The 15,310-nt window shown below is 37.3% G+C and overlaps 1 protein-coding gene across 25 annotated transcripts in view; it reads left to right on the top strand.

Annotated features, from left to right (window-relative positions):
- The window catches only part of LOC125062151 (phosphatidylinositol 4-phosphate 5-kinase type-1 alpha), a 41,034-nt gene that overhangs the window by 3,520 nt on the left and 22,204 nt on the right, over positions 1-15,310 (top strand). For 21 of the 25 annotated variants that reach the window (XM_047667806.1, XM_047667805.1, XM_047667804.1 and 18 more), the window contains exons 3-12: positions 6,927-7,065; positions 8,063-8,274; positions 8,586-8,750; positions 9,087-9,239; positions 9,401-9,553; positions 10,460-10,593; positions 10,874-10,921; positions 13,087-13,179; positions 13,930-14,062; positions 14,549-14,636. In XM_047667806.1, coding sequence (XP_047523762.1) covers positions 6,927-7,065; positions 8,063-8,274; positions 8,586-8,750; positions 9,087-9,239; positions 9,401-9,553; positions 10,460-10,593; positions 10,874-10,921; positions 13,087-13,179; positions 13,930-14,062; positions 14,549-14,636 — 1,318 coding nt within the window. Of the gene's footprint in view, positions 1-2,394; positions 2,663-2,682; positions 3,308-6,926; positions 7,066-8,062; positions 8,275-8,585; positions 8,751-9,086; positions 9,240-9,400; positions 9,554-10,459; positions 10,594-10,873; positions 10,922-13,086; positions 13,180-13,929; positions 14,063-14,548; positions 14,637-15,310 lie in introns of those variants that run through there. The other 4 variants (XM_047667787.1, XM_047667785.1, XM_047667792.1 and 1 more) reach the window with 3 other exon arrangements.

Below are 15,310 nucleotides of genomic sequence, written 5' to 3'. Positions count from 1 at the left end.
CATCTTGATGGTTCTCAACTGCAGTATAGGAATTTGATGCTAGATTATTAATTGAATAAGACATGACTGGATAAATGGACCAGACTGCAGGCTTTACTAGTAAGATTTGTTTGTTTGCATTGGACCTTTCAAAACTGGAGCAATAAAAAAATAATTTCAGCATTATCCTTGATTAACATAGGCTATAGAATTCAAGAAAGTATAGGATGTTTATGAGATAGAGCTGAGGCGTATATTAAATCACAGGTTTTAACACTACGTTTCGTTTGAGACGTGTAAATACTAACAGTGGTAAAAATAAATAAATGTGGTATAAAATTTTATACCAAGAATAACCTAAGAATAAGCAAAATGTACTCTCGTTCTACTAATAAACCCGGAATAACTTAAACCTAGTATAACGTCGGCGTAACTGTTCATACTAGCTTTATTCCAGCCGCCAAAATAGTATAACTTTGACATAACCTAAACCATGACTCACGAATTTTTATTGAAAGCCGTTTGAACAATGTTTTGAGAGGGAACAAGTTCATGGTAGATTACATGGAGACTGGCTATGCTTACACTTCTTATATATACCAGTACTAAATCCGACCATTCATTAAGAAGAAGCATACAATTATGCCCAAATTAAAACTCACAATATTGTAGTGAGATGTTATGGTGTTTAGAACAACCAATTTAGGTATTTATTGTCAGGGTATTTAGAACATCTCTAGTAAACACCAAGATGTATATAGTAGCTTTGGCAGTCTTGCTCAATATAGCCATTGAATTGAAAGAGGAACCTATCTTTGATGATGATGATGAGACCCTTCCTCCACCACCAACAGCACCCTCATCTCAAAATACAGTGTGTTTTCCTGCTGCGTGGAGCAGCAGTGAGAGCCATATTTATTAAAGAAAACTTTTAAGTTTGATAGTTCTTTAACTATTAAGTTATTTTAACAAATAAATACATTGTTATATTTATTTTTGGAACATTTTTATTAGATTATTCTATTTATTTCAAAGTGACTACTAAAGTCTTCACTAGAATGTTTGTCTATTCTGTCTCTGCCATATTCTTAATTGTTTGTGTTCCTTTTGGCACTCATTTTCAAGATTTAGGTTTTTTACAATTAAGTTATTTAAAGAAATAAAACATTTTTATAACATTATTCTATTTATTTTAAAGTGACTACTTAAGTGTTCATTAGAATGTCCGACTGTAAATTTAAATTTATATTATATTAGTGTTCTTTTTGAAGCTTCTCATTTTCGAGAACTCAAAACTATGTTTATCTACATATGAGGCAAAACTAAAACTATCTTTGCTTTCTGTAACAAATAAGAGAATATTAATTTTACATCTTTCCATGCACAACTAAAAAACAATTATTTAATTTTGATTAAACAATGTAGTTTTTTCAGATACAGATTGTGGTTTACTTCTCTGTTATTTCGCTCCATTTTCGCCTTATTTGTGTTCCTACTTAAATCTTTGTTTTGAATTATGGACAGATAGGGTAGTAATATATTTCTTAAAAGTTGCTGTAATCGAACACAAGAAACAAATTAAAATACAAGAAAAGCGATGAATAAACATTCATGTTTCAGTTCTCGACATTCACAATTCTATATACCTGTTCTTCTTTATCCCAATTAATACAGCGTTCTCTTTTATTATTTAGCATTTTAAAACTGGTTATGATAATCAAAATAAACAACCTCGGATCAAAATAACCGCGAATGGAAACGTCAAACTGACAGAAACACGGTTATCACAGACAAGTTTCTGTTTTTTTTCTTAAGTTTATCAATGAATTGCGACGTTGCCGTCTGGTACCTATGGCATGACGGGGTAATAGTTATTACCAACGTAGTAACGAGTTTATAAGTAAGAAATTATGATCCCCTTATTCTAAGCATAACTATTCCTAGTATAAGGTAGAAATAAGTTTTCATTCGAATAAGTAAGTTTTCATTAGTACCACTGTAAGTCCCTCATTTTTCACGAAACCCTTGCAAGTGCTAAATGAATTTCAACCTTATGTTAGTACTACTTACGGCAGCTATTTCAATCCACAGCACGAAATACTCACAACGCGAGACGCGTTCTTTTTCACATGTGTGAGTGAAACCCTTGCAAGTGCTAAATGGATTTAAACCTTATGTAGCACTAATTACGGCAACTATTTCAATCCACAGCACGATATACTTACAACGCGAGATGCGTTTTTTTACACGTGTGTGAGGGTCTCACCCTTGCAAGTGCAAATTGAATTTCAATCTTATGCAGTATTTACGGTAGCTATATTCTATAATTTCTATAGCTTGTTGACGCAGATGCACTCATTTAAAATATTGGCCTAAAGGACCTTGTTTTGACTTTTGATAGCACGGCTCGGACTGTTATGGCCAGTGTCGCTCGGTCTCTAGCTATTCTTGCTTGTGTTTATCCGCTCCTCTTTTAGGCGGAAATCGGTCATTTCGGGCAAAGCCTCCGCTCGCGGTGTGGTTGTTCGCGGCAGGACGGCACTGAGGCTGGCGTAAAGCCCTTGGTGTGGTGGAGACGAGGAGCATCGGCGCTAGTTTCGCCTCAATCGTCTTTTCTTAGTTCATCTATTGTGAAGGGCGTCCGGCAGATTCGCGGCTCGCAGTGACCTGCGGATAAAGCTGCGTTAGTCTGTCCTTACCCCGACGTCTTGTCCGGTGGTGGTGAAACCCGCGCGGGTGTGGAAGTCTCGTGTCGGAAGGCCTGAAGTGCCATGCCGTGCGAGGTGCAGGACGTGCGGGACGCTTCCGCCTGCTCGATCATGCTCGTGGCTGACCATGCTAGGAAGTCGTCTATGGTCTCCAAACGTAGGTGCACTCCAGCAGCGCGTTCACTGCGCTGGAGTGTCGTATTCTGCATGGTGCGTAGTCGTCGGCGGGTAGGTGGCGGAGTGCTCGGTGGGTGATGTCATCGGGTCCGGGAGCCTTCTTTAGTGGCAGCGAGATGATCACTCTCCGTACCTGTGTGGGCGAAAAACGATACACGGGGTGCGCTCTCGACCTCTTCGACGCGGCCACGGGAGACGGGGTTCGGCGAGAACTGCTCTTGATGGGCTTCTAGTAATTCGGTTCGCCTGACGTCGTAGATGTAGACGACGCCGCGGTCGCGCAGGGGGTTTATGGGCGTGATTCCTGTAAAGGCTGCGGCAAAATCCATAGAGCTCTTGCTACAGGTTGGCTTCCCCGAGGATCCCCTCCCAGGTCTGCCTATGATGTTTGGCCACCTCCACCTTGACGTGGTCAGTCGTCCGGTAGAGTTTGGAGCCTGTAGGTATTTATCAAATCTAGCTATATATTTCTGTTACATTGTATTTAGTATTGCGTTTTACACATACACCACGCAATCTGTTGACCAATAATTAAAAACAAAACGATCACTCTAGAATACCAATTAAACCTCTATCTGCGGAAGCTATTGACAATAGAGAATGTACTACAGTTTTATAGAAGGCGAAATTATCTATATATATAATTATTAAACGTTTAATAAAATTCAGTATTGGTAGCGGCCTAAGCGCAAAGAATATGATTGTCTGCCAAGTTTGAGTCTAGTCTTTGCGTCTAGACTTAATGATTTGTTCTTGCCCCCCTTCCCCCCTTGAGACACCTCTAAGATATGTAATATGCATATTTTTTTCTCTTATGCGATAATACCCATCTCTTCAGACTCAGGCCTTGTGACTTCTTAAAGTAGAATTTGAACTTAGACTCTAGGTGTTAGTGTTAGACAGTTAGGGAAGTACAGAGTTTCCCAATTGTTAGAGATACCGATACCCGGACTGCTGGTACTTATAGACTTCTAAAATGGATCAATACATCGATACTGACCCAACTCTGGACTCGCCAATCTACCATATGCCTACAGCAAATCTTATTTCGGCCATATAATGCGCAGAGGCCAATAAAACTTGGAGAAACTAACCTACTGGAAACGGATATTCCGTTAGATGCTTCGTTGCTGACCACGACGCTCAGACATGAGCTGCCGATTAAAGAGAGAGAGAACATTTTCTCTCTCTCGTTAATCAGCTCAAAGCATTTACAATATTTCTTATTTCATTGGTCTAAGAGTGTTCCTAAACGCGTGGCCCACGCCCCAAACCAATTTGATTGTTAAGGACTGGATATAACACGTGGAGACTTCAGACTGAAGCTAACCAAATTGGACCTAATATAAAATCTCTGTGCAGCAAGAATCTCACTTAATTAAAATATATTAATATTCAAAAATTCATAGAAATTATATGGTATTGAATTTCAGTTTTTGAAAATTTACTTCCTGTGTTTCGTTTACAATTTTCTAGTGATTGTAATTTAAGTTTGTTATGGGAACAATTCAATTTTTGGTAAATTTGTCGTTTCACGGCCGTATAGCTCCATTTTTTTTTCTACATAACTTCATCACTCGGCAATAGTGTTTCTATGGGTGTCTATGGGCTGCGTAGACTGCCCTTTTTGGTCGTCCCGCAAGCTCGTTTGCCCCCCTATTATATAAAAAAAAACCATGCAATAATGTGGTGCCGCGTGCACTTTAACCCCATACAAATTAATTAAAACAACTCGATTTGTGAAATGAATGAAAGAAGGTACAAATTTAAAGAAAAACGCTTTTTACCGGATTAAAGTTATGTATTATTATAAATTTACAACTATTTGACATAATTTTAAATTTATCCGCTGTTTTGTAAATTTATAATAATACATAACTTTAATCCGGTAAAAAGCGTTTTTCTTTAAATGTTATGAGTTATGTTAATCAAAGACAATACTAAGGTACAAATTGTTGTTTGCAACTTACCCTAACCTTACCTGACCTGATGACAAATGCCACTTTGAATAAAAAATAAACCCAACCTAAGCTAATGTTATTCACTAGGACCCACTGGGAACTGAGAAAATATCATTTACATCATGAATGTAATATTATTTATTTATTCACACTTCGATGCAGTGAAATAAAACGCAATACAGAAAAATTATAAGGAAGGCAAAGGGCGGCCTTATGGCTAACAAGCGATCTCTTCCCGGCAACCCTAGTAAGGGCAAAGCTAAAAAAAATATGATAAGTAAAGTGCATAACCAAATGTTATATAATATAAAGTATGTAATACAAAAAAAAACTAAAAACTATAAAGCTAAACTCACGGATTCATGAATGGCGATGCAATAGAAAAGAAAAGGAAATACAAGAATTACACAAGTCACGATTGATCAGGATAGGATAAGGTTAAGAAATGTTTATGCAGAAGAGTTTTAAAAGATGTTAAGGTAGCCAATTGTATGGAGTCGGGCAGCCTATTCCACAACTTAATGGCGGAGATCCTAAATAAATCAATCTATTGCAGGAGTGTAACTAATGAACTAAACATATAGTTAGAAGGACCTGAGAATTTGAAATGGTTTTTAAGATAAGAGGGAGTTTTGGTATTGAAAATAATTGACTAGAAGTTGAAGAAGATGAGCGTCACGTCTGCGTAGAATATATCGAATTTATAAATAATGTATCGAAATCATACCTGTTTACACCTGGCTGCAAAGAGGTGCGGCCAGATGCGCAATGGAAAGCTTGATTTATCTTTATGTAAATTGCCGTGATGTAGACGATATTTTATTCATAAGAGAATAAATTTTTTCCTAAAAATGAAATAAAAATACTAGCGGCCAAATTTTGATAAGCAACTTGGTAGATATATTTTCTCCTAATTATAAATCTCCTAATATATGAAATTCTCGTGTCACAATGTTCGTTCCCATACTCCACTGAAACGCCTCGACCGATTCTTATGAAATTTTTTATGCATATTCAGTAAGTCTGAGAATCGACCTCTACATTTTTATTACATATTTTTTGTTTTTATTTTTTATGGTACATACATTCAACCCTTAATTGTCACCCCTCTACGATCAAACCCTATTTTTTATTATAGTAGATAGTTATTTTTATCGAACTAAATTTTTTTTCCTAGAAATATACATGGCAAAACGACGTTTGCCAGGTCAGCAAATAGCAGATGAACACTTATGCTGCAGCCGAATCTCCAACTATCATCTCAAAGCAAAATATCACTTGTTCGTAAAAAAATACCGTGTATTGGGGTAGTACCACTCTATATAAAAATGAATCGCAAAATATGTTGCTAAGCTCGAAACTCGAAGACTGGACCGCTGAAAGGGACACGGTACCATCCTTTTCTCGAAGCAGTTCAGGCCATTTTCTACCGTTAATGTTGTGGATAAAATTAAATTAAAACCCCGAATTTCCAAGCAATAGCCTCGAAATACCAAGTCAATGTATTAAAACATAAAAGATTTGTAATATTGATATGGGCAATTACGTAATAACTTAGACAGAAGGTCCCTTAGGCACTGGTTAAATTAATCAACTTGGTATAATATGGGTCTTTATATTACATGGTTTTTTACACACTGTTTGATAGCCTTTATTCCTTGAACTCAGAGGATTTTATGGAAAGAATAATAGGAAAAAAATGTGTGTGTGGGGGGGAGGGGTTTATGGGTATGTTGGTATGGACAAAAAAGGTTGGCTGAGTAATTATAGTAAGGCGATTTTTTTGTCTGTTTAAACATGATAATAATTATTATTTTCATGTGCATAGCACGTCTCCTTCATAATTTTTTCACAATTTACAGTACTTTTTAATTAGCATGACTCTGAGAAGGCTCTCTACAAATGTCACCATGCTAATCCTTTTCTATTGTGTTTTTTAACCGGCTATCAGTCTATCATCCTCTCATATCACCTGTGTTCGTGTTTCTCCTTCCATTCTTCTGCTCTGTTACCATTGTACATTTTAACCTTTCTCTTAATGGGTTTATGCCATTTCAGGCTCATGTAATTGTGGAATTTAAATGATTTATTGAATTTTCAGCCAGCGGTGGGTCCCTCAGGGGCTATCGGCAAAGTGCACAAATCGGACCGAAAGATTGGGCATCGCCGTGTGGGTGAAGGAGGCGAGATTACCTATAAGAAGATTCAGTCTTCGCAGATCATGGGATCCATACAATTGGGTAAGTGATGTTTTATAGGGGGACGGGGCCTACGGGCCCATGGACACCCATTTTAGTGGGTGCGTTTGCCCGCCTTTGTGGGAGGAGTATGCTCTCTTTTTAAAGAGAAGAGAAGTATGCTGTCTTCTCGGAATACCCCCACCGGGGGTTCCAGGTAGTCATCGTGGGTTGATCAAAAATCTAATTGGTTTGGAAGTAAAACAGTGGGCTGGTTCATATTATTTAACTGAAACATGACTCTAAATCGACTTTTTATAGAAGAGGGGACAAACGGGCAGAAGGCTCACCTGATATTAAGTAATGCATGGACACACTTAACGTCAGAGGGGTTGCTGGATTTTTAAATCACCGGCAGCGCACTCGCGACATTGAGAGTGTCCATGGGTGGTAGGTATTTCCGAACCAATTCGGGTCCTACAAAGAGCGTACCAATTCGTAAAAGACACTTGCGAGCCTTCTAGCATTGTCCATGGCTGGCATTACGTTACATCAGTTTAGCGTATGTCCCCCTGTTATATATAGAAATATTCAATACGTTTTTGACAAACAAAATAAATTTTCTCAAAGTCCCGACTCTGAATTATTATACCTTACCTTTTAAATAATTTACTTGAGATACATTTATTAGCATTTGTTTCTCAACGAAAGACCGAATTTCAAATTGACCTTCCAACCAAAATAGCATGTTTGCATAACTGCCGAGAGGTACGATAAAACTTTATACAATTCTATGGATTCTTCCAGACTCTCAGGGACAATCATGACCCTTTAATTATAACGAAACCTTCCTCATGAATCTATCTATCTACCTATCTATCCCAATTCGCCTTGGTTGACCTGGGCGAGTACGACTCCAGAGTTTGCAGAGATCTGCATCCCTTCTTTTAGAGGCAGACCTTGATACCCCTGCTCGATCGCCTCACCGGATCTCACCGAAGTGATACTCAATAATGAAGACTACTAATAATTCTTTTATACAATATTATTTTTGTTACAGGAATCCAACACGCGATCGGGGGTTTAGCATCGAAGCCGGAACGTGATCTCCTCATGCAAGACTTCATGACGGTGGAGACAACAAACTTTCCAAGCGAAGGGTCTAATCACACGCCGGCTCACCATTACTCGGAGTTTAAATTCAAGACATACGCCCCTATCGCGTTTAGGTACTTTCGTGATCTCTTCGGGATCCAGCCGGATGATTTTTTGGTGAGTATCGTGGGGAATGACCTAAAAGGGGTGCCGGGTATGGCATCGGATTCTCTAATAGTTGCGGAAGATCTCCAAATCACCATTGGAAAAGTCACCAAAATCAGAGGGCATATAATAATAATAAGGCCACTTTAAATCATTTTTCATATTTGTTCTTAACAATGAAACTGCTAGACCAATTACACAAAATACTGCTTCATTCGTATGTCACATTATTTAATTGTTACATAGGATATTAATGATACCTAATGACTGCTAGTTAAGAAGAAGCCATCATTATCTGTAATTGTGTACAATTTGTATTGCAGATGTCCATGTGCAGTGCACCTCTCCGTGAACTAAGCAATCCAGGTGCTTCTGGAAGCATCTTCTACCTCACCAATGACGACGAGTTCATTATCAAGACTGTGCAGCATAAGGAGGGAGAGTTCTTGCAGAAGCTACTTCCGGGTTACTATTTGAATTTGGATCAGGTGTGTGTTTAAATTAATGTCAAATGGCAGAACTCTGTATAAATTTTGACCTAATCCAAATACTAGATTAATTTTTTTTTTTATTATAAATGGCATATATTTTTTCATTTAGGTAGTCTTAGTTTTATAATAGTTTATTTTCATTATCGTTTAGCATATGTTGGTCCTTCGATCCGGATCGGAATTATCTTATTTACTCACCTTACTTGACTTCTTATGTGCCCTGGATGAGGCAGAGGGCGTTCATGGTTATTCTCCATTACGCTCCCAGTCTTTTCGTATGTGCTGACATCATCTGCAACTGTGAATCCATTTAATTTTTTTTTGTTGTTTCAGAATCCGCGTACTCTCCTGCCGAAGTTCTTCGGTCTCTACTGTTACCAATGCAACAGTAAGAATGTCAGATTGGTGGCGATGAATAACATTCTGCCTTCATCTGTTAAATTGCATCAGAAGTATGACTTGAAGGGATCAACTTATAAGAGGAAGGTGAGTTTATATCCTGTCAACATTATTCACCAATGTCCCCTCTTGCATGAACATTGACAGATGGACAGGAGTAACGAGGTGGAAACTGGTGGTGACATGTGTGTTAGGCACAGATAGTTGATCAGAAACCTATTAGAAAATGATCACAATATCAATTCCAGGCGAGCAAATCCGAGCGCGTGAAGAACTCACCGACGTACAAAGACCTGGATTTCATGGAGCATCATACGGAAGGCATCTTCCTCGAGGCGGACACGTACACGGCGCTCATTAAGACCATGCAACGGGATTGTCGGGTGTTGGAGAGTTTTAAGGTATGATTGTTATATTTCAACCATGACCATGCTATGACCGTATCGTACCGTGAACGCGATATGACCGTCTTACGACCGTGCCATGACCGTGCTATGGCCGTTTTATACCGTGACCGTGATAGGACTGTGCCGTGCAGAGTTGAAGCTTATTTGAGGGTTTATATCCATAATTAAAAATACAGATTTAAAGAAGTCACGTGACACGAAATGCCTTCTAAATTATTTTTGTAAATGTCTTCGCCTGTCTATTCTTAATTTCCTCGGAGTCTGTTTTTAACGAGATGTATATATGTGTAGTAGAACTCATAGCAAGCATGTTACGTCAACGACTTGTACGACGCCATCTTGTTTAGTTTTGACGGGACGCCATCTTGTTCAGTTTTGACGGGTTGCCATCTTGTTCAGTTTTGACAGTTTTAATTCGAAATTTTAATGATAGAATTTAAAACAATAAATAATGACTAATAAAGCTGAAATTGTTGTTAAATTAAAATAGCCCATCGAGAATAAATCGTTTGTCGTGACCATCACCATAGATATTGGTTTAGCGCTAATCGTAAAGTTATTTTGTCTGGCCCTTGTCCCTTTAGAATAACGCCATCTATCGCCAAAATTAATAAAAGTAAAAGCATCTAAAATTATTTTAATATATTTTAAAGAAATTTGTCTTTTCTTACACCTAACATACATATTATAAAACAAAACACTTAGACAATTTAGAAAGCCAAAACAGATTGCATAGATATCAATATATGTATGAAACAGAAAACATAAGTAATATATAAAAAATAAATTCAAGAAAATTTAACAATAAGCAAAGGATTAACACACATAATTTACTCTCGTGAGCTGTCGGTGTGTAGTACCTTCAGCTATAATTGGAAATTAAAAATTAAATAATTTCAGATCATGGATTACTCTCTTCTCGTGGGAATACACAACTTGGACGAGGCCCAACGGGAGAAGACCGAAGCGAGAAAGAGAAATGACTCCCACAGCGATGACGAGGACGGGGACAAGAAGGGGCTCAATAGGACTCGGTAAGTGAGGCTTGGGGTTCAGGTTGTTTCAATGTAAGAGGGGATTTGTGTAGGCTGTCAAAATCTGATTAGTTTTTGACGTATGGAAGGTATACTTAAGTGTCGACTAAGTGGTACCCTAAGAGTGGATATATATATATATATATATTATATAAATTTGCGAATTTGGTAGAAACATGGTTGCCTGGAAGACATCGCTTAGGCATAAGGCCCATTGCACTATATTTTTGTTTATTTATTTAATTTTTGTGCAAAAAGTGTAAATAAAAAAATATTTCAGATCTGAGCAAAGTCAGGACGAGTTCAAGGCGCAAGTGAAAAGGACACAGTACGAATTTTGTTTGTTAGCTTGTGACGTCTAACCTGGGTTTCTATGTATCAATGGTGACGAGGCGTTTGAAGGGAAACGTCTTGTTGCTGGCCTATAATTTTAATGATATTGATATTTTGTGCTTTCACATTTAGTACTTATTTAAAAAATTGTTAATGAATGTACTTGGCATAAATATCGATAAACATTAATAATTTTATGCTCGGTAATCTCCGTTTATGTCTACGGACATTGATCGTAACAAACATGTTTTACGTATATATGTACATGTTGTATAACTTTTTGATTATTTTTAATTTATAGAAAGCGTTGTATATGTACATGATGTAGGTATGGTTCAGAAACATCCCTACGTAAAATTTTGAATTCTTCTGTCACCCATTTGTCACAGATAAAATATTTCTATTTTAGAATATCTAGTGCCTAAGTGTCAAAGGTGGTACGCACAACGGACCAACCACGAGTCTAATTGCGGAGAAAGGAGTCCTTCTACCCTTCTACCCTAAGTGTCAAAGGTGTCAAATATTATGTAATTTTCACGTAATTATTTGCATTTTGATGTAATTATTCGTGTACGTTAATTATTTTTGGGGTCGAATATTATTTTTATAATTTTTATTATTGCTTTAAAGTAAACACAAAAAACTATTGAGGGGTTTAACCTTGGTGCCAAATTTGTTTGGTTACAAATTGGTTAGAAATTTTAAATTCCTTATTATTATGATATTTCCGAACCAACTTAGGATCCTTCAAATAGCGTATCAATTCTTAAAAGGCTGGCAACGCACTCGTGAGCCCTGCGGCATTAATAGTGACCATGGGTTGTAAAACCCCCCCATCTTCCGCCCCCTGTAACTCACCTCCCAAATTCAAAAAGTGGGGAGGTACACTGGTTGCAATGTTTGTCACGACACATGTTTGTTGCGCTCAATTGTTCGTTGATGTAAACGGACATAATTACTATGAACCCGTTAAAAGTCGGTGCATGGAATTTGAGGCATGTTATTAACCGGGTTCCTATAAATACTTGTTTGTGTAACTAATCGTAATTGGTTAATATTGAATACATATGTGATCTGGAGAGATGGATGAGTGAAATGTCTTTTTCATATAACATTTTTTAAAATTATTTTTATGTATTTGTTTAATTTCATAATCTAGTTTAGCTTTTTTAATGTTTGAATGTCTCTATACAAAAGTTTATGCGCATTTGGCGTATTTTTTTCTTCCTACTGTCTTTACTTAAACTAGGATTAGTAATTTTTTTTAATTCCATGTCCATGGGCACAATTTTTTTCTTGTCTTAATAGAATCCTTAAAGTTGGCATGAAAATAGAGATAGGCAATGTGACAAAGCTTATGTAAACCACACGTGACTGTTTACATTGTCTTTATGAAAAGGAGTATTGTAGTGAAAGTTAAGTCCCATTTTGAAAGATGGGGCATGGGACGATACATGTTACAGACAAACGTAGCTTATAGGAGTAGGAAATTTCCCTTAACAGCATGAATGGCATCCCATAGTCCGAGATGGGCCATGGGGCAGACATATATGTATATATATATAATTTCTCTATATATAACTCTATCATTAACAGTAGATCCGTTAGAGCATAAATTTTTGGTAACCCTAGTGAAGTCCCATACCATTGGGGTTTGGGGCATTGGTCCCATTTAATAACTCTAGCATGTTACTAAACTAACAATGTGATTCTAAGGTCCGTATTCTAAAAGTCAACTAAACTTAAATCTGGTTTCAAGTGCTGTCAAAGTTTTTACAATTTTACATAGGTATTTGGCAGCGCTCAATACGAGACCGTGACTTGAGAAATGAATTAGAATATGGGCCTAAGGGTCAATCGCTACTTATATCTGTCAAAAATGGTTTTCAACAGATATAAGCACTTAGCGCAGTCTCCTTTCTTTTCGAAATATATATTTTTTGACATTTGGAAGGTAGTGTTTGTAGATTCTCAACTTATTAGCTGTCTTGTCAAATTCAATTTACGTCATATCAAACTTAGCGCGAGTGACAGATGACAGATGTCAAAAATATAAGTACATAATCGCAGTCATTTGTCATAAAGTCATAACGCTAAGTCTCGACTCTGAGTCCCAAGTAGAATTAAAGCCTCATATCAGGGTCTCTTCAAACATTCCAGGTCTATAAATCGTCAGAGACTCGTCGCGCACTCCACGGCCATGGAGAGCATCCAGGCGGAGAGCGAACCCATTGATGAAGAAGAGGATGTGCCGTAAGAATTTTTTATCAAAAACTTACCCAAAATTATTATTAACTTATTCCTGACAGGTTTCCCCAAGAAATGTATCTTCTCCATTTCCCTAATAGGCAAGTAGATGATCAGGTAGGTCTTAGCATTAGATTTCTGTGCTGTAATCTCCTTACAAGGGACATGCCTATGTCCAGTAGTGAACGTCAACTGCTGGAAATATGCCTGTGCTGAAACGATTCTCCTAATAAGCAAGTATCAGCTTTTTATGACCTGAGCCCCCTTGACAACCAGCTGTCGAGAACCTTGACCATTGGCGCTACAATCTAGGTCTGAGTTTTATTGTTTCATGAGGCAAGTAGGTGATCAGCCTTTGCCTGATTAGGTCTAATGTTACGGTGTTTCCCTATTGTCTTTTCGCTTAGGGATGATCTCATATCCCTGGAAGCAACCATGAAAAGTCAAGACATGAGTATTCCCAGTAGTTCATTACAATTATTAGAACTTTCTATCTTCCTTGGATATCACACCGTCTTTCTACAGCGTCCTACAATCTGGTATAGTAAGATCTCTTGCCCATCCCTGTTACACATCTAGAAAGATCACTTCGGTATATTGACCAAAGTGGTAGAACCGGTCCCGAAAACGGCCTGAAAAGATAATTAAGTCTCCTGAAAGCAACAGGGTCTCTCGAAGTGGTCATGAATCACACTTCAGCTGCTGAACATCTCTAAGTTGAAGAAGTCTTCGTAACACTAATTATTATTTTGGCAGACCTGGTGGTATTCCGGCAAGAAATGCGCGTGGGGAGCGTCTCCTACTGTTTATTGGTATCATTGACATCCTCCAGTCTTACAGACTCAGGAAGAAACTAGAGCACACGTGGAAGAGCATGATACATGATGGGGTGAGTCGATTTTTGTCATAAATTAATATTATTATTCATTTTCATTTATCATCATTAATAACTCTCATTCATCATTATTATCTGTCATTTATAATTATTAAATGTCATTAATCATTAATTTGCGTTGATATAGATAATAATTCACTATCTGTAACATGGTCATTTAATTATTCTTAATCATGTGATCAGCCAATGCCTGATTGGGTACGAGGAGTTTTTGCGGATACGAAAGCGTGTTTGAACGCACAACCTCCCTTAACCTTCTTTATCGTTAATTTCTCATATTTTTATTAAATCACTAGCAAACTCGGCGAACTCCGTTTCGCCACCAGATGGCTTCGTTTTATGTAACATTTCGTTTGGTGATCCCGCTTTTCTATGCAAAACCGTGGAAATCGGTTCGTGCGTTCTGGAGTTATAGCGTCAGGAAGGAAAACCCGACTATATTTTTATATAGTAGATTTTAATTATTTAAAATGATTCCAGGATACAGTCTCAGTGCACAGACCGAGCTTCTACGCGCAGCGTTTTCTAGATTTCATGGCAAAGACGGTTTTCAAGAAGATACCTTCGTGTAAGTATTTTCAAAAATTAAACAAAAAATTGGCGTCTAAGCTTTCTTTTTTCCAAATTCTTTACTCTTGTAGATTGTAAAGCTCGTGAAAATGAAATTTTGAGAAAAAATAATAAATGTGGAAAAATTTCATTTTTGTCATGTAGTTAAGCTGTCATCGCAATTAATAATTGTGTGTTAAATGTTAGTTTTAAGTGATATGGTACCATTTTCCTTTTAAAATACTATAAAATTAACTTCGAAACTATTTTTAAACTGTAGTCTAATTTAACTCATGGTTAGTTGGGGAACGCGATAATTATTATATACAATAACTGACCAAAAAGCAAGACCGGGTTTTAAATTAAACAAGCGCCACCTAGTGGTTGGTTTTAACACTATTTTTACTAATAACCGAACTTCGAACCGATACGACTTAGGGTCCTTCGAGTAAAAAGCGTATCATTCTGATAGGTCGTCAACTCAACCTCTAGCCCGACTCTGCAGGTGTCTTAATATAAATAAATATAGGCGGCAGCTATTACACTTTAAAGTTTAAAGTTGTTAGTGAAAAATAATTCATTTACAAGAAGTTTTGATACCGCGCGTGATTGGACCAGCGCCATCTCTTGGCGGAAGTAACAAACAACTATAAAACACGACTTTTATTTGTTTGACAATGAAACAAAATGGTA

Source organism: Pieris napi, chromosome Z, assembly GCF_905475465.1.
Source record: "Pieris napi chromosome Z, ilPieNapi1.2, whole genome shotgun sequence".
Lineage (NCBI taxonomy): Eukaryota > Metazoa > Arthropoda > Insecta > Lepidoptera > Pieridae > Pieris > Pieris napi.
This window is presented reverse-complemented; position numbering and strand designations above follow the sequence as displayed.